At 36.1% G+C, this 20,953-nt stretch overlaps 1 protein-coding gene across 1 annotated transcript in view; it reads right to left on the minus strand.

Annotated features, from left to right (window-relative positions):
• Positions 1 to 2,210: 2,210 nt before the first annotated feature.
• The window catches only part of NECTIN3 (nectin cell adhesion molecule 3), a 64,459-nt gene continuing 45,716 nt past the window's right edge, over positions 2,211 to 20,953 (minus strand). Inside the window, exons 6-9 of the mRNA XM_082755777.1 lie at positions 16,337 to 16,475; positions 14,940 to 15,021; positions 5,017 to 5,079; positions 2,211 to 4,478 (exon numbers count right to left, since the gene is read on the minus strand). Coding sequence (XP_082611903.1) covers positions 4,302 to 4,478; positions 5,017 to 5,079; positions 14,940 to 15,021; positions 16,337 to 16,475 — 461 coding nt within the window. The 3' untranslated portion in view covers positions 2,211 to 4,301. The remainder of the gene's footprint in view (positions 4,479 to 5,016; positions 5,080 to 14,939; positions 15,022 to 16,336; positions 16,476 to 20,953) is intronic.

A 20,953-nucleotide genomic window follows, 5' to 3' on the forward strand; every position in this document is an offset into this window, starting at 1 on the left:
GGCACATTAGAATTTCACCTGTGTTTTTTTAAAGGTTAACAGTCTGGAATAGAAAGTGTTTTAGGTTCTTTGGTCCCAAGCAATTTCGCAGTACATGAACTGTTCTCTTAAATAGGTCATAAGCAAAAAGCAGGGAAAAGCTCCTCTCAGAGACCAAAGTTATTGACTTCAAGTTGTGAGCAGCTGTCAAGACTTAATAATCCTAACATTTTCTATCACTCAGTGCATCTTGTAACTGACTGCACAAATATGCATAACTCCATAGTTACGCCAGACAATCAACAGACCTAATGAGGGTAGTAGCACTGACCACATACGTATCTGGCAGTAACTGTCAGCTTTTTGTAACTGCACAGGCCTACCAGAAAGACACCACAATTTTGTCCTGATATTTACTGTTTCAACTAAATATGAGAAAAAATAGGTACAGCAAGTAGCTCTGTATGTTCGCTTAATGTTTTACAATAAAAGCATTTTAGTAACAGCGAAGCAAGTCGCAGATAGGAACATAAAAAGCTACCTTTGGTAACTTCTTGTCTGTATCACAGATTTCAGTCTGGGGACTAGGTACAAGATAAAATTGTTGGTAGGTAAAATCCAGAAGACAGGGCAAACAACTATTAATTACTAATGCACCAAGATGAGTTAAACATATTACATTTCATATTACATTTAAGCTGAATTTCATCTCTTATCTTTTGACCAGTTTATTTCAAATAGTGTCTTTTCCAATTTCCAGCCTTACAGAAGAGCTGGTCTTTTTCTGTGGGTCTGTATAGACATCCAGAAGTTTTCCCTCATCTGCACTTAGAAAACAAGCACACACTTGTTAGTATTAGAGGTCAACATGCTTGAAAAAAACTTCAAGGTTGTCTTAGTCTGTTAATTTACAGGATTTACAGGAACACTGAGTAATTAAGGCAATTATTTGAAAGTTATTTGAAAGGTTTCAAGAATACCTCTAATGAAGCATGTCCAATTATATTTTAATTATTTACTGTTACTAGTCAGGGTGAGATACTGAGATACAAGCTCTAGTAGAACTGAAGCAATCCTGAGAGAGCAAGTGCTATCCAGATGCACAGTAATTCCCAACAATTACTACCCTCTTTAGCATCACTTCACTACTCCAGTGAAGGGTAGTGGCACTTCAAAGAGAGCCTCAAACTTTGTTTTTGACAGTTGTGTGGACATATGCATCAGCTTCCTATTTGGTCAGTTTTGGTTTTCTCCCTTACCCCTTTTCTTGTCCTTTGGCACAAAACATGGCAGTATCTTCACAATAAATAAATAAATAAATAAATAAATAATAATCAGGTACACCAGTAAGTGCAAATCAACTGTCATCCCAAAGTCAATGGTTACCATGCACCCAATCAAGAATCAGCAAGTGATTTACACGCACACATTATCCCACTTAAATGCATACAACAAATGCAATTGTAAAATGCACAGATACACAGATAATTCAGAGCTCAGTAAATGGACTGCAGGCTCAAACTTCAGTTCTCATCAAGTACCATAAGCCTCCTGTTAAATAAAACAACTGTTGGCAGAACATCTTGCTTCAGCATCCAACACCACAGGTATTCAAAAGTAATACTGCTAGAAAAAATCATATGCTCCACATACAGAACCAGAGAATGAAACATGAAGAAATATATCATGCCAAGAAAATGGGTACATTTAATCTTAAATCTAAACAACATATAAAAACTTATATTTCATACGTTTATTTGAATCAAAATCCAAATACATTTAAAGATATACAAAAATAAAAAGACATTTTCTACACCTTAAAAAAGCTGATCAAACTCACTTCTATGTGAGCAATCTTTTGTGCAATCCTAATTAGCATTCTCCTGTTATCTTCAGATAATTCTACACAAAAATACCCTCCCCCCAACATCTAGCCACACTTAAGACTGTAGGCAACATTTCAGAAGAGTTAATACTCTACAAGTCCCTGAATATATTACAAAGAAATCCTCTCACAGGTAATAATTACGGTAATACATTGCATTAACTACTTTAGGGCAAAGTACATGCTGATGGAGAGCTTACAATTCAAACTTTTATTTTGACAAACATTTTGTTGTTTTGAACAACATAGGAAGACTACATTTTTCTTTAAGCTAATCTTACATTTTTAGAAATAATTTTTAGAAATAACTAGAAAATGGACTTTTTTGCCAACATTCTCCCTCCCTTCCCCCTTTCTCCCCCATCTCAACTCCTCAAAACAAAATGCATCTGCAATTAAGAAAAGAAAGTAGAATAATGGTGTCTAAACTCACAAGCTTTTTTTGTTTTGTTTTGTTTTGTTTTTTTATGTCATCATAATAGGAAGTTACTAGCTTTTCAGTATCATATTAAACTAATGAATTTACTGTAAGCATTACTACAACAGCAGTTTTGAACCTCCCTGTAAAGCACTTTCAACATATTTTTTGCATTAAGTCTTGCTCAATAATATTGGTCTAATTACCAGAAGCCAGCTTACATTGTAAACAGTTTTGGGGTGTACAAGCCCTTCTTCAGGTCTCAAATACAGCAGCAGGCCTCAAAGTTGAAAACAGTTGCTCAGAATTTAAATGAACATGCTCATCAGTCCACAAGAGAACAGCCAAAGAAAGCTCCCAAGAAACAAGTTTTTCCCAAAATTCTGCTTTGTCATAACTTCAGCTGTCAGCTTCATCCACACATAAAAGCAAGTTGCTTAGCAAGATACCAGTTAATGCCGGATACTGTGCCCAAACAATGGGCATCTAAACCATCAGCTTCTAGCTATTGCCTGTGCCAAACTGCAAGCGTTTACCTAACCCTATTGTAGTGATGTCATTAATTTTACTACAATTGAGATTAATACATGTTTTCCTAAAAGCATTCTGCCTGCAGCACATTTAACTGTACAAGGTTTCAATTCTATTGCTTCTGCAATGGGGAGTCTTCTGTCTCAAAAATCAAATCATGTCTGCAGGAAAAAAACACACTGATATTACAGGTGTTATATTCAATCTGTAACAAGTTAGTTCAGTGTGAAATAGCCATACTACATGTTTTGTCTTAAAGTCATCTGACAAAGTCCTTACTCTGTACATACGTGTAAGTTTCTCCAAAACAATTTCAGTCAGCATCTTATTTCTTGCTGTCTTAAACCTCAAGACTGTCTCATGAGATCATTTTGGCATTGGTAAACATATTTTTTTTACTTGAAGAGTATTTTACTCTGGAAGAAAATTTACTTTAAGAAGCTCCTGAGCATGTTTTTCAACCATTACTCACACTCCTAAGACTTGATCTGGAACACCCCGTACTGGTAACATCAGTATATTCACCAGTTATTTCACAGTACTGTTTAAGATGAAAGAACAGCACTGAAAGCTACTTGAAGACTACTGAAGCTTTCTTTTTCTTGTCAAGACATAAAAATTTGTCATGGCAATAGTTTTATCACAAATTGAGAGGAAACCAATGAACATGAAATATATTTATTGACCAACAAGAGCGAACTCTGAAACACTTAACTGAGAAAATAGCTAAATAGTCATGAGCTTTAACAGTCTACTTTCTGCAACTAAATTTCATGTAGACCTACTCTGAAACTATAACCAGAAAGTACATCAACTGACAGCCCGGGTGCAAATAACAAGGAACACAAAATTCCTGATATAACAAAATTATGTCTGTTTTTGCAAGGTGGGAAGACACCCAACATGTTATAAAGCAGTAAATCAGTACTTGAGAGGTAGTCTAGTTGCTCATTTGACTGGGAGAGGTAGAGGTAGTGGAGAAACCAATTACTAAGGCCAGTCAAAATGGTAACTACCCCAGGCTTTCCAATATGCAAAAAAACCTGACTGATAGCCTATTACTACTTAGGTCACCTGGAATTCAGTTGCTGGCCTTTTACTCATTTTTACATAGGCAATTTTATAACATCTGTTTAGGGAGAGAATATGCACTGATAACTGGGGCAACAGCCTAACCGCACTCGGTCATGGGTCAAACTAACGAACTGTAGTATATACATCTTAAGGCTATGAAGGTTAATAAAGCTACATCGCGCTCCTCATTTGGCAGGCTGAGGTTGTACTGTTAACTGCTAAAAGAAATACATTCCAAATGCTAGAATCAAGTTAAGTCACAAATTCCATAGGGTTCACTTACACAAAATTGCTATGCAATTTCTTTCCACGAGAAAAAAATCTTTTAGAGATCAAAGCCAACAAACCATATTGGTTGTATGGTCAACAAGTACGAAAAAACTCGTATCTTAAAGTTATCATCTGCATGTGGAATCATACGTAATGCTCCCTTGGATTGATGTAAACTTTCCCAGGTCCAAAGCTTTGAGGGTGTCTGCTGCTCCAATTTTTGTAATATGTGTGCTGATAAACAGGATATATATGCTGAAGACTCTGTTCTTCCTGTAGCTCTTCAGCTTCGCAGGTAAGTTGCCTTCCATTCATGGCTTTCTAAGCACATAAAAGAAATAAACAGTTTCATATTTCATGTATAGAACCCACTATTTCTGTTCTTGTTAAACCTCTGATGAAAATGAAAGGTCTATGATCTCCAAAATAATCCTAGGTATAAAGAAACATGAACTTGAAAATTCCTATCACTAAGACTATTATATGGCAAATGTTAATAACTACTCAAAGTTGACCTTCTAACTTCTGTTTCAAAGTTAGAATTTAACTCAAATCTAAAAATCAAAACAGACTATCTAAGTGTCTGTTAGAATCTCTGTTCTTTGTTATTTTATTCAACAAGAACTTTAAAGTTCTAGTGATTATATGATTAAATTCGCCAGCAAAACTACTTGGCAAATACAGTATTTTGAAGTCCTATTGACTCATTTAACTTAATGGACAGCAAACCCACACATGCAACAGTTATTGCCTTGGACAGACAAGTATTTTGTTCTTCATGCCATAAAACATCCTCACACTTATTTTAAGAAACTAGAGGAAATCAGTTTTGCTTAGGAATTTGAGCCATTTTATTTACCATGTGCTGCAACCTCCCAGTATCTCTCTCTCCACACTGGCTTTGCAAAGCAAAATGTTCTTTCTGAAAGAAAAGTTAGTGGAAGCAAGTCAAAACTGCAGAACAGGTTTATTTTACACAAATACATTACCCATCACAAAAACGTATTCGTCATTTTCAAGTGTCTTAACTGACCACCTTTTACAGCACTCCATACAAGATAATCTCTAGTGGGAAGAAAAATGCTGTTGTCAACATACCAGTGTTATTTTCATGAATTTGACTTTAAATATGAGCATATTTGAGTGAGATTAAGAATCTTTTTAAATTTATGACATTGACTTTAGACAAGACAAATGAAGTCAAATCCAACATACAGTACAAGTCTTCACAATCATCACTATCATCATATGGATAAATACAGTTTGATATTGCACAGAAGTATTTAACTGAGAAGGAATTTAATTGGATACTACTAACAGTAGAAGGGGATAACATGTTGGTTTCTCCATTTGATGAAATAAAATATTTTTTTATTTGATAAAATTAAATAAAGCTGTTCCTTCTGAAAAAAATATAAATTTCTAAAGGCAATATCCAATGCAAAAGTGCTTTTTTGTTGTTAATTAAAGCAGATATATTTATATCTCATCTACTTAAGTTTGTTTTGCTGACTAGTTTTGCTATTGATTTTCCATGCTGCCTAGATCTTCTGCTGTCAACTTCTTCTGTGGAGCCTAAACTTCTTCTTCAAAGTATGTCTCGGAAGTATTACTTCAGACTCATTGCAAGGCCCAATAGCTAGATGCATGTTAGGAGCTGTTGGATGTTCTATTCACAGAACAGGACAATAACTAACAGCCATCAGAATTTCACAAAACACATATAGCATGAACATCTTACAATCTCAGTGTTAACTATGTCTGCTCCTATTGTTCAGTGTGGCTTGCTAATAAAAATACAGCCATATACAGCAGTAAAACTTGGGTAATCCAAACAGGAGTCCACTGCTCTTTTTATTAAGTCTATCAATCCTTTGGAATATTGGCTATGTTGTAACAGAAGAAAGGCCGTAATTAATTCACCTGATTGCATCTTGTTATTTGATGCCTTCTCGTACTTACACTAGTCAATTCACTTATTCCATTATTTGCCTTTCGTTGGATTCTGAAAAACAGTTCCATGACCAGAATCAATGTAGTTCTTACAGATCTCTTAATTTTCTAAACTTATGGCTATTATAGTAACAAAGAAGTCTTAAAGCTGACTCCAATCAAGCAGTAGATACTGATCAAGCAGCACTATCCTACCCTAGCGGCATATCCGTAGTCTATTTCTTCATGTCTTTAAGAAACTCAATAATGAACACAGAGGTTCTCTGATAGCAGATAGAGAACAAGGACTATCTGCATCTACTACATTTCATAACAGAACTGAAACTCTACGTACTTGGGCTCTGTGTCAGCTCTATTCACGAATACATTTAGCACTAACATAAATAGCAAACACCAACATTCCCAAGCATGTGACTGACGCTGCCTTGTTCTGATCTAAGTGCTTGTGCTAGCCCTCAGAGAACAGAAGCATATCAATAAAATTACAAGTACATAAAAAGCTAAAACACAGATGTTATTCCTGTCCATCAGAATATTCAGTAAGGATCAAATAACAGTGGATTAAGTTCAAGACTGCAGAAAAAAACTTAGTGATATAAAAAAAGGATTTTAGATAGCTTCTGTATCTTATCAACTTGTCAACTCTATTGCTTTTGGAACATCTATGACTATTAGTACTACTAATACTGTAAGAAAGATATTGTGGCTTATTTAGGGTATGCATTACATAGTGATGGCAACCAGAACCCATACTGAAGTACACAAATACACCATAATCAACTATGCTGAAATGATCCAACTTCAATGAAGTAATACCAAATGGAAATCCTCCTCACTGCAAACACTTGAAGAAAAATGAGCTAACTACAACTAACTTGTCTATGATTAGTTTATTGTTAAGATAGAAATAGAGAAAGTAATATTTATTGCTTTATTCTAAGAAAATCAGCATTACCGGTATATACAGCAGCACACATACTGTGCTCTTGAAAATAAGCTAGAAAAGTATGGCAGGAAGGCACTTCCAGAGTTCATACAGACTTCTGCTTTAAGTATAATCATCCTTCCAGCCCGAACTGTGGTTGTAAACACTATTCAGAGATATGCTGGACAAAAAGCAAGATGATATGCTGCCTGAGAAAAATATTTCTCTTCTTTTGTATTAGCAAGCTTTTCTAATACCTCACAGGAGATAGATTTTTGTTTTAACCAAAGGGGAGAGAACAGATTTTTCTATTCTTCAAAAATGGTTCTTCACTTGGTAGGTAAACACTTGTTCTTCAATATTTCTTTCAGAATGGCCAACAGTCATTTTAGTCAATAGCTAAAAGTCCTTCAGTCATGACTTACATGTATGTTGCTCCAAGTATCTATTTTAAACATGACTAAAGAAAGCACCCTGCATAACTTCTGATATTCTCAGTGTTTGAAGTGTAAGTTTGTTCCAATCTCAGAAAACAAACTTTCAGCAGCTGCTAAAAGACAAGAACAGATTTTATCTGAGCAATTTAACACCAATCCAACAGGAGAAAACAGGCATCTGCGTTTTGCTTGGGTCTCACTTAAGCAGGATCTTCGGACTTGTACCACTCAAATCACAATTCTGTATCAGCATTTCAAGTAGTTAGTTCACCAGAACTTCATCCCCAAATTTAAACCTTACTCAGTCAAGCTGAACATCTCCAATCCATTCTACTCTGTCAGTCAGTTTCTATCCAAACAAAGAATCAACTCATTAAAAATAATGTAAAAATGTGAACTTTTTTTTTTTAATATTAGTTCCGGATAGCACTGTGGGAAGAATACAGAAGAACAGTAACTATCTGTCTACTCCAGATCTTCAGGCATGTGAGAGAGTCATTCTTCTCCCATTTCTTTGTCAGTAGTGAAAAAAAGTTTAAGTAACAGTTTAAAGCCCTGTTCAATAGAAATAAATATTTTTCCTCAATACTAAATGCAATGTCTAAAAAGTGTATTGGTTAAATCTGTAATTTCAGCTTTTTTTTTTTTTTCCATTTTGTTTTCCAATTCAGGAGCTACTGCCTCAAAGTACAATACTATCACTCCACCTCTATGTTAAAAAGGAAGCTAAGGTAAAAGTTGCTGGTTTTACATTTAAGGACTTGCTTTAAACAACACAGAGGACAGTCAAGAATGAGAACATTCCACTCCTGTAAAGAACAAGTCAAAATATTGTTTTACTCTAACAGTCTACTCTAACACATCATGAACAAGAATATAAAAACATGCGGTTCCAGCACAGAAAATATACCATATAGAAAAGTCTATATACCATATAGAAAAGTAACAGCTTGTAATCATTAAAGATGACCTCTACGCTAATTGGACATTTACATTTTAAACTGGAGGCAAGTAAAGGACCTCAGGAAATCAATGTTTCCTAAAGAACAACCAAGTCTTCAAACTGACAAACCAAAGTGAGGAGTGTTATTCTGCCAATTAAAACTTCCTAACTTGAATGTCAACTTATTCCAGTGCCATAAATCTTCATAATGTCTTATTTCATTGTTTTTCGCTGCAAACTTGGTATTTCCAAGTGTTGCTTTTCTTCTTGTATCTTCTTCCTAATGCTTTAATTTATGCATTTCAGTGTTTCCTAAGAGCACTGAATTTTACTTTCAATATGCTTCTTCTCAAACAGTCCTTTAAAAGGCTCAACCAATTATCTCATCATCTTATATTTTCTCATCCTTTCCAATTCACAAATCCCATTATAAATATGTCCTATCTACTCCCCATGTCTAAGAGATCTTATTTATAGGAATCCATCCCACAGAGTATATCATTGTCTTCATACATTCAAGATCCATTAATAAAAAGTCATGCCTCATTCTAGTCCCTATCAAGTTAATGTTTCCTTCCTGTTTTAAGATCCTTCATCAATATGGATGAGTTTACCTGCACACATTTTGTGCTTCTTTCTATTCAATCCTGTTTGCCTAAACAACTTTGCAGTCTAAAGCAGTTTATAATAACGCTTCCTCTTCCATCAAGGAAGAGAAATTCCTACCTTTATAAAGATCGTTAGAGAAACAAGTAGAAGAGTGCAGGAGCGCCATGAAATAATCAATATCAAATGCCATAAATGAATCAATATTTTCCTCTATTTAAGACTACTTTTTGCATATGGTCCAGAAATATCATTCAATAATGGGGCGTTGCATAGCCTTATGTTTTTAACTAAGCTACAAGTTCACTTTTTTCCTATTTTGGAAAGGAATACTTGTATTACCATTGAAGAGCTTTACCATTTGACAGGATAGTTTGGTTATAGATGTTAGGTGTTTGAAGTTTCAAGACTCAAGTCAGCCTTTTCAGGGCTAGAATTACCTACTTGACTGTATTTCCTTTCTTTGCTTTTTTTTCTGCTGCTATAAAAGAAAATACAAAAGAAGCCCAAATAATTCCTGAGTGTTTCAAGAATCCTGAATATTCATGCATTGCATTATATAAAATCACAGTTGAAGTATTATTTTTTTTTTCTATTTCCTTTCGAAAGGCTTGTCAAGCATAACATAATACCATTTTTTCCCATAATGTCACGCAGTTCCTGTCTCAGTCATGTTTCTAAACAAGTCAACTTGGCTTCTTAGAAATATATTCCTTTGCAATATATTCTATGAAATAGTTAACTAACTTGAGTAATCAAATCATTTGTCTGGATTAGTGCTCCCTCTCCCACTCTTTTTATTAATATTATGCTGCAGAGAAATTTCTCTTCAAGCTACTGGAACTCTTCTATTGCTCAGCTTCTTGACTTGCCTCAAAACTCAGTTGCCAAGCAAAGATTGTGCCCTCACCAAGAATATAACCTTCAGGCTGCTCACTGCTCTTTCACATTGCACATAACAAGCCATTCTGAGTGAATAAATAGTATTTCCGTAACAATGATTAGGAAAAAAAGCACAAAAGCAAGACCTTAGAGATAGACAGTTTTCACAGTAAAAGCTATTTACATGGTCATTTTTAAATTTGTTCTGTTTACTGTCTCTTTGATTTAGCCTACTCCCTCACTCTTTTAGGGCCTTTTTTCCTCTGAATTTCTACATTAGTCACAGGAAAATACCAATTGGTATCCACAAACATCAGTATAAAAAATTAGGAGCGTTCAGTTAAAACATACTTCCACTTACGTGTTGAATTTTCAGCATCAGTACAAACACTAACTACACATAAAGCTTCCAAGTCTGAAAAAGTTACTATTAAACCATTTGTTTTCCACTATTATCAAATGTGTATAACATTTCCCTTTCTTTTAATACCAACACTCATATGCTCAAATATGCATTAAGATCTACTTAAAAATCAACTACTGCACACAAATGGGAGCATTTCAGCTTATTCAGTTATATCTGAAATAATTCACATGACCCTAAAAACTACTGTACTCTACCTGAGCACTAACTGTATCAATGATTAAAAATATTGCACACTACATGTATCAACAGAATCAGCTTAAATTGCATTGCTCCTCAGCTACTCTAAACACATCGAAGGTACCATTTAAGTTCAGTCTCCTTCAGCTTTACTTTGCACTTTTGTGCATTTTATTTTTGCTCAGATTTATGTGATCATCTGTTGCTGTTGTCAATACAGCAACGCTTCACCTGCTTTTCTTTTCAGCATAGCTATAAGCTTGTATCCGAGCTATTTGGAAAGAAACCTACCAACACGGTTCTCACTTCTGTCTAGACACTGCAGTTCAAACAGCATTTAGAACATAATTTACACAGCCACTGCAGACACGGCCAAACAGGACAAGGCAGACACACTAAGCCACTTCTCCCTCTTTATAGCTATTCAAGCGTTGGCTTATTATGACAAAACAATACAACCAATCACTTCTTGACTAAAGGTAGTATTTTGACACTTATGTCTATTAGATTAAGCAGAAGCACTTGCCTCAAGCATAACAGACAGTACATGTGTATGGATAGTATCATTAGCAGATAGGAAGACAGCCTCCAGCTCCAGTTCTTTTCAATTTTACGAAATTCCACAGAAGAAAAACAAAACAGGTATACTAACAATGTTATGCCAACATCCATTAGTTCTAAATAAAGAATAGTGAACATGTAGCGTGATAGAGAATTTGATATCTTCTCCCTTTCCCAAAACAACTTAGGAAGTATTTATCCAGCTTGAGGGAAATGAGTATTGAACTGAATCTGGTTTTGGTATTCAGTTTGTAAAATGCATTTAGATAAAACATCTTCTTCTTTGTTCAACAAAGATTACAGCCAACTTCAGCTTTTCTTAGTTCTTAAGTAGTCACTAACAAAAGCCACAGCAAGCAAAACCAGAGAGAATTCAAAGACAGTTCAGAAAAAGAAACCATGAACTTCAACACTGGATACTTGGAGAGCAGACTTCAGGCTGCTCAGTGAATAGTTAGTAAGGCCCCCTGCAAAACTGCTTTTGAAGATAATGGTGTCCAGCAGTGCTGGTCATTTTTCAAGTACCACCTCCTAAGAAGACAGGCAATGGAAATTCTAAAACATCACAAGTCAAGCAGGCACGGCAGAAGGATGGTTTGGCTTAGCAGGGATCTTCTAGAACTTAGGCAGAAAAAGTATATGGCTGCTGGAAGCGAGGTCAGGTTATGTGGGAGGAACTGCAGGGATGCTGTTTGCCTTAGTAGGGAGAAATTTTGTGCAGCCAAAGCTCAACTAGAGTTGAAGATGGACAGTACCGTGGTGGATAATAAAAAGGGCTTGTTAAAAATATCTGAAGAGCAAAAGAAAAGCAAAAGAATGGAGAAAACACAGGCCTGTCACTTCATGCAGACAGTCACCTCACAAACAGGAACATAAACAAAGCAGAGACATTTCATGCCTTCTTTTCCTCTGTCTTCAACACTAGCCATAGGCTCTGGGACTCCAGGTGCCCTGAGTTTGAGGACTGACTGCAGAACAATACGTTCCCAGCCAACCCCAATGTTGTGTGGGATTTGCCGTTCCACCTGGATGCATACAAATCTGGGTGGCCCCTTGGGATTCAGCCCAGGGTACTCAGAACTGTCTGATGTCATCATGAGACCTCTTAATTCTTCCTTCTGTGGTCTTGGGAATCTGGAGAGGTCCCAGTTGACTAGAAGCTGACAAATACCGTTCCAATTTTCAAGGACAAGAAAGACGACCCTGGTAATTACAGGCATCTCAGTCTCACTTCAGTGCCTGTTAAAATTACAGAGAAGATTATTTTGGGAGCTACTGAAAAAACACCTGAAGGACAATGCAGTCACTGAACTTAGCCAAAATGAGTTCATGACAGGGAAGGTCCTAACAGACTTAGTTTCCTTTTAAGAAAAGGTTACCCATCTAGCTGACAAAGGGAAGCCAATTGATGTAACTTTGGGTTTTGGTGAAACTTTCAATATTGTTTATCACAGTATCCTTCTGGAGAAAATGTCTGGCATACAGCTACATAAAAACGCAACACGAAGGATGAACAATTGTCTGAGGGGTCAAGCTCAATAAGTTATAGAAAATGGGATTACACGAGGCTGATTGCCAGTCACTAGTGTTGTTCTGCAGGGCCCCATTTTAGGATCAGTTCTCTAATGTTTTCACAAATGACCGGGATGTAGGATTGGAAGGTGCTTTGACCAATTTTGCAGATGATACTAAATTGGGAGCAGCTGCTGAGATTCAAGATGCCTTGCAATGACATCTTTACAAATTAGAGGGATGGGCAATCAACAACAGCATTAAGTTCAAGAGCAAGTGCCAGATTCTGCACCTGGAGAAGGGGAACCCCGTGTACAGACTAGGGGGTGAGGCTGGAGAACAGTCCCAATAGAAAGGGATCTGAGGATTTTGGTCAATAGCAAGGTAAACATGAGCCAGCAGTGTGCCCTGGCAGCCAGGAGAACCAACTTTATCCTGGGGTGCATCAAACACAGCATTGCTGCTAGCTGGTCAAAGTTGAGTGATTGTTACACTCAACTCTGCACTGATTTGGCATCACTTTGAGCACTGTGTGTGGTTTTGGACACCATAGTATAAGGAAAACATAGAACTATTAGTGTCCAAAGGAGGCCTACAGAGATGGGAGGGGTCTAGAGGAGTGGCTGAGACCCCTTGGTTTGTTCAGCACAGAGCAGGCTGAGGGGAGGCCTCATGGTGGCCTGCAGCTCCCTCACGAGGGGAGCAGAGGGGCAGGCGCTGAGCTCTGCTCTCTGGGGACAGCGACAGGACCCAAGGGGACGGCATGGAGCTGGGACAGGGGAGGGTCAGGCTGGGGGTTAGGGAAAGGGTCTGCACCCAGAGGGTGCTCGGGCACTGGGACAGGCTCCTCAGGGGTCATGGCACCGAGCCTGCTGCATTTCAAGAAATATTGGGACAACGCTCTCAGATACGTGGTCTGATTTTTGGGTGGTCCTGTGTGAAGCCAAGAGTTGGACTTGATCTTTGCATGGTCCCTTCCAACTTAAGATATTCTGTGACTCTAACATGCTTCTGAATATCCCTGTAAAGGATAGCAAGTCACATTTCTTTCTGCTGTCATTTTGATATTTGACAGCATTGTAGATGTACAACTAACTTACAATAGTACATACCTTCTGATTCAGTAAGCAAGATAACATTTTTTTTTTAACTTAATATTTCAAGCAGAGGACTGTATTAGCAGAAGTATGCTCCATCACTATTGCATTCACTAGCTATGGTAATGCCAGAAGAGTTACTCCATAGTTAGCACAGGTGTCAAACCCGAGGAACAAAAAGCATTGTTTACTTTGTATCATCTTAGGTGTTACACTGCCTTCAAATGCAGAAGACAAAAATTACACTTTTTGTCAAATACATTTTTTTGTACATTCATAATATTAGAATCATCTGGCTTCTACTAATAATAGCAGTGAGTCTTCGTTTCCTACTTCACTCAGGAACAAAACTAGCAACTGTTACTCAACACAATACCTGTAACACAATAATATTTTCATGCACTAATTGCTTTAAGAAGAGAAAAGGTTTTATTGTCAGCTTATATTTGTTGAGCTTTAGTAGCCAACAACCCCCTGAAGAAAATCTACAGAAGTATCTTCAGTGCTTTTAAGAAAATCTGTAACTAAGATCTCCACATCAGTTTACAACTGAACAACCACTAAACACCTAGCAGAAAACACATGCCAATATTGCCTGGACAGCGTTATTTTAGATCACATTAAGCTACCCATGCAAATGCACTAAAAATTCAAGTAATTGTCACAGAGCTAGTATAGAATCTTTTGGTGCTGATGAAGGTATATTATATAAAAAATATATTTAAAAAGTTAGAATCTAGATAATTGCAGACAATTATTTAGCAACCCTCACTAAGAATCAAAAAAGCATATTAAGTAAACCATGGATCCAGAATTTCCATGTATTCCAATCAGTCCAAACACAAAAACTTAAAAGAATGGCAATTGTTACCAGCAAAGATCACTACGTTGAAGTCTCTTGTTAAGTGTACTAAATATATCTGTTCCGTATCTGTTCCCCAGATGAAAAGCCTCTTATGAAGCTATGTACATTCTCTTAATCACCACAGTTTCATACACAGCTTCAACATCAAGAACAGCTGACCGTCAAACACTATTAAAGATACAAAAGAGATCTATCCACTAGCTGTCCAACCTTTAAGTTTAAGGATCCCATTAACACCAAGAACATAAGATTCAGGTATCACATAGGCAAAGAAACTTTTTGGTTGTGAGTTAACAAACAAAAGCCTTGGTACTTTATCAGGAAGGCAAAATGAGACTGAAGTAATTCAATAGTTAGCACTTCTCCTACCTCTGCTTATATATAACCCCTTACTCACCTGAAGCATAGCTTCTTTCTGCGGTACAGAGAATGCTCTCTCCTCACAAGAAGATGGTTTTTGAGTGGGTGGAAGATCAATCCTATATTAAAAGAGAACAAAGTATGACATACCATGTTTATGAAGTCCAACTGAAGGGTCATAATGTGTTTCTCCAGCTGCGAAGTCACCCAGTGCTCACTTTAATGAACACACATTTCAGTCAGCAATAACCCAATTGTGGAACATGGTAATAACCTATCCATCACTGGAAGTAACTCAACCATGCACTTTTTGTAGGAGAGAACTGCCCTCCTACCCTCCAACTAAGTAGAATAGGGACTACTGTAAGCAATAGGTAACCATCATTTATATGTCATGAAACAGCCTGAACAATGTTTACCAGTACAAGCTTTCTTTGAGAAGCCTTACAAAGAATTACATGCAAGACTTCTGTTATGAGCTCAGTGAAAGCAAATGGCTATAGAATACAAATGTCTCAATCTCTTCATATAATTATGCTTCAGCTATTGAATTTGAGAAGCAAACATGAAAACAGTATTACTTCTAATCATGTTAGAAATTACTTAGTTCTACAAAAACACCTGACTTATTTTCCTAACTCAAGAGATTCAAGTCCTGTAAGTTACTTTATGCTACATACTTTATTTTATTCAACTCTTCATTAAGCATTCAGGGAGATGACAGACATTTTCATTTCTTATTCAGTTTAAGTGTTAATTGTATATAGGGACTTTTGTATATGAAGGGACTTATATTTACAAATATTCTAAGCCACTGTCACTTTTTATGCATGCTGTATGCACGCTCCAAACAGGGTCTAGACATCAGCTACATTAACTGACAAAATCTGTTCAGACTGTTCGCTTGTTTCTGTTTGACCACATCAGAAGCTTAAAACTCAAGTGCATGTCAACATCAGAAATGTGAACAGCCAACCAACATGCCAGAAAGCACATTAAGCCACTTGTTTCTAACAATACAAATCGGAATGCTTCATTTCACACACATAGCAGGATAAATCCTACTGGACCGTTACTTCTGCAAAGCATGGCTAGTTTACTTCCATATTAAACCTACGGTTATGATAAACTAGTAGTAACAAAGTTGAGATGGGCCTCTCCCTATCCTCCTGTTTCAACTACAAGCAAATACAATGAAAAGCATAAAGCTAATATCAACATGTTAAGAATATATACCACCTTTGAACCCCCCTCTTAGCTTCCTCATTTATTTTTCAGAAATGCAAGTGATAACACATTTGACTACCTTGCAAATACGACTCTGAAATTATGACAGCCGTACAACTGTTAAGGCAATTCAGTCATGTGAATTCCAATAAAACAAGTATTTTCTGTGAATTGCTTTCAAGTTTAAGAAATGCAGTGCATACTTACACTTTGTCAAGATAAGATGGCCTTTTTTTCCTTGGGGTCAGCAGCACTGTCACAAAGATGGTAATGATAAAAAGAGCAAGGACTGCTCCAATCACAGCCCCTGCTACAGCAACAGAAGATGTCTGCTTAAATGGCACATCTGCAATGTGATAGCACAGATTACACCTTTATGAAGTTTATGCACTCTCTATAGTCAAGTAAGCTATTTCACTGTCGTTCTGAGATGTCTCTTCCTTCCATCACCGAACAACAGAAAGCCTCTTCTTGCACTAGCACTTGTTATCTTGGCTCCAGCCATCCATTTAAAAAATTGGTTAAATTAAGAGAGTTCATAAATCATTAATATCAATTCAAACATTCCATTGGATTCCATTGGCTACATTTAATGAATTTTAACTGCATGCTCTAATTTTCGTTTTTAAGACAAAATGAAGTTACAAAACACATACTTTGCACTTACATGAAAGAACAGAGTGTAAATTCAAAAAAAACTAGAAAACTATGGCTTTACCGACAATCTGTCTTTAAAGTCACGTAAGTCTGCACAAAGGAAAAATATGGATCAAGGAAAGATATGCTATATGGAGCAACGAACACACAAAATGTACTAATACATGGCTTGCTTAAAGCAACTCTTAAGACTACCTATCATCTCTAGCACTTAAAGCTAGTGAGAAACATTAATTTTGAAGTAAACTTTAACAAAAAAGAAAAACTGTTTTGTGAAAGATGCATTTTTCATTTGAGCTTACTGGTGTCAAATTCTACATTATCAACTCCTATATTGGATTAACCCACTTATCGAGATGTTGCTGTTGCAGAACAGGAGTAATTCACATCAGCTTCACTAAGACTGTTAATGCAGGTAACAAACAAAAGTGTTGTGGTGTATACTCATTATTATGCCAGAAAACTAACAGCATCAGAGCTTGAAGTTAACACAGCTCTATGCTTGTAACGTATTTTTAAACACAGCATACTTTAGTTATGTCCCCTCAGAAAAAAATCATACTGTTTCTCTGAACACTGTACACCCCTCCTCTGTTTAGTCTCTTACCACAAGAAATTTTAGGAGCCTTTCAGCTATACATACTACTCAATTGTCCAGAAACAAAGCAACTAACCAAGTTGTTTTATTAATTACTCTTACTTCAAATACCTTTTTCTGCCTGTAAGCTGGACTAATTTTTTTCCATCCCTCACTTTTTAAAGAGTACTTCATTCCCAATCTGAAAAAGGGATTCCTATCCTCTTCTGATATAAGAAAGACCCTGTAGCAACACTCCCTTGATGTTCAGATAGCAGGAAAAATCTGTATTCAACAGCTTTTTTTTTTTTTGTTAGTAGCTCTATTACTTTATGACTTTATCCCTTAGTTTTAACGGACTTGTTCCAGAAGGTCAGTGTAACATAAAATAGTTGTCACCTAAAATGGTGTTTTTATCATACATCTTTCCTGATATGAGCTCAATTTGTTAACTTGCCCATCAGATACCAGTCTGTACACAGAAGAACCATAATTCCACTTTTATGAGGAATAGCTATGTCAAATAATTAACAGGGCAATTAACTACTGCATTTTAATTGGCTTAGGGTTAGTTTATATTGGGTTCCATATTACTTAGGTAAGAAAGCTGCTGGTAACTAATACACAGCACTAAGTCCAGAATTCATAAAGGTGCCCTAAAGATCCTGCTTTTGTCTTTCAGTTGTATTTGCCAGCAGAGGTACCTGCCTGTTTACAGGAACTGGAGTGCAATTATCAGAGTGCTCACTTAAATTACTTTTGGAATTATTACTTTTGGAATTGCTCTGGCAACGAAGTAGGCACACAGATTTTCACTCTAACCAGATGAACAAGCAGAAACCCAGACCACTATGCCACGTTTAACAAGCTAAAAAGTACCTAAGCTGGATGGTGCACACAACACAGCTATTTAATGACCAATTGGTTGCAAATAGATGAAAATTGATTTGACAGTGAATGTATGTGGTTCAATCAGAACTACAGCAGCTGAGAACAAGAATTTTTTAGTATTTGGAATTCTAGATAGTGTAGCCTTTGTGCTTAAACTGCATTTGTTTGGATAGCAAGTATCCCTGTTCATGATTCCTAAAGTACACAGACTTAAATCATTTCTGAAGCAACTCATAAGGTAAGGATCTTGAGGAAGAGATGTTCAGAAGCCCATTTCAACAGCTTCATTATAGCAGCTCCTTCTAGCCATTTTCTTATGCTTGTTTACCTTCACTTTTAACAAAATCTGTCAAACTTTAGTTTTTAACACTGCCTACATTTGAGAATGTAACAAAAAATTTATTCACACAAGAGCCATTTGTACTTACAATCATTTCTTTTTACAGCAGACATGACCATGTACAAAACATTGCAACACTTGTAAGCCCTATATCTATTATCAGCTTCAACTCAAACATTTGAACTTCTTAACGCATTGGAATTAAATATATATATATATATATATATGTATGTATGTATTAAAAAACAAAAACAAACTCCACAGAGATAAGCAAGATATCCCATGTGGATAACAGGTTTATAGGTGTTTGTTTCTAAGTAACACCATCTTTTAAAGATGATATGTCAAGTATTTTTATTTGAAGAGAGGTATAATATCTTTATTCCAGAAAGAATTTGGATCAGAACTTTCAGCTAGAAACTTCACTCTTTTCCTCAAATTTTGATCTCAAGCTACTGATACACACTGTCATTTACTTAAAAGTTTGAGACTTTGGTTAGTAACGTATCAGTAACCAATTAATCCAAATGTGAACTTAAGTTCTTTAGGGAAGTTATTTTCCATTTGAATTTCAAATAAGGCTGTTGTTTTCATCTTTTTTTTAAAGACATGCAGTCATATGCAATCACAGTGCATTGTCTACAACACTTAATACAACTACTTTTGTCAAGCTCTAAATGCTGTAAGCTACTGAAAATGATGAGGATAGAAGGAACTCCAGCAAGAAATTCCACTCATGAAGCAGTCATAAATACACAGCCCATTTCATTGTGAATGTAGTAAAGGTTTTGCCCTTCTCAGGTTCCAAATCTTTATAGGCCCATCCATTTCTTTTCTTCATGCTAAGCATTTGAAGATGGCACTTGAACACCATTCTTTTTAATTTTGAGTTTATCATTTCTGTACAATTTATCTTATTGTATTTCAGCCCAATTTGTCTTTGTAGTCACAGACTTAGTTTGGTGCAACCACTCAAGACAAAGTAGAACTACTTCGTATGTCAAATGACATGTCCTACATATGATGTATTTTTTTTTTTTTAAAAACAACCACATTGTTAAAACACTAAATTATTTGCAGGCAAAACAAATCCACTGCTGTACAGAGACTGTAAAGTTTACTGAAACTGCTGTTTCTTACATTCTGTAGTTGCATCATTGCATAGTAGGCTTTCAGTACATGAAGTAGCAATGCACACATCCACTTCCCTATTAATCTCAAGTTCTGGTTACCCTCTTCAGAGGGACCATGTAACTTACGCAGAAGTAGGGTAGAACATCTGTTTTGACTTCTGGTTGTAAAAACTCAAGCAAGTGTTTTGACACCTCTTAGCACACTTCATGTTTAATGGCATCCTGGTAAATGTTTAAGTTGGCTTTTACCTTCAGCTTCAAAATTAATTGGTGTTTTCTTCCTAGTTATGTCTAGTTCTCCGGCTTTCAAATTTAATGTTGTGATCCCTGTAACACCTCAGAAAGTGGTCTTAAATTGTACTGTACTTGCAAGAAGGAGCCTGAAGTTTACTAATGAGTTGACATCCTGCCAAGTACAGGCCCAACAAAATACCATACTGTTTACATACACACAAGCTTCTGGAAATCTATGAGTAAAAAAATAATTTCTTATTCAAAGACAAGCCTTTTACCGGTTTATACTTACTCCTCAAAATCTTGCTCATAGATAAATTACTTTCAGTGCAATGACTTTTTAAATACATAGTTACAAGAAGGCTCATTAAAACGCTAAGAGGTATTCATTTTTGTGCAGGAAAACTGAAAATAAAGCTTTGACTCCCCTCTAACTCATTTTAACTGGTACAGCATTTGCTATGTAGAAGCATTAGATTTACCACAGATGGTATCTAGATGTGGCTATTTGATTTACTAGATCTGCGAAGTAAATGTCCCAAAATACTCTATCACTACCTTATATAAACTTATTTTCTCCAATCAGAGACCCAAGACAGTCACTTTTTATTCTTTAACAATTTTGAGTGGTAAGTTTAATTTATCTTTTCTTTAACCTGTGACATAAACCAATATAAGCACTCTGCATTTAAAAAAATCTTCAACAGTAGTACAGCATTGGGAAAATAAGCAGCTCAAATACATTTTCCCGAGATTGAATATTTGCATGTCAAGTCACAATATAAAAACCTTCAAAAAAAATCAGTTTCAAAAAGTTTATTCCTCCTTATGCTTAAGTATAAACAATCTGAAAGTGATCAGCCAATGAAATGAATTGTAGATACAAGTTTAGCTTTCAGTGGTTACTACACATACCACTCCCTCCGGGATATTACCGAGCCATCTATGTGAGAAACAAAGTCTTCTTCATTGTCATCATAACATTCACCACC

Source organism: Aythya marila (genome assembly GCF_965140915.1).
Source record: "Aythya marila genome assembly, chromosome: 1".
In the NCBI taxonomy this organism is placed as follows: domain Eukaryota; kingdom Metazoa; phylum Chordata; class Aves; order Anseriformes; family Anatidae; genus Aythya; species Aythya marila.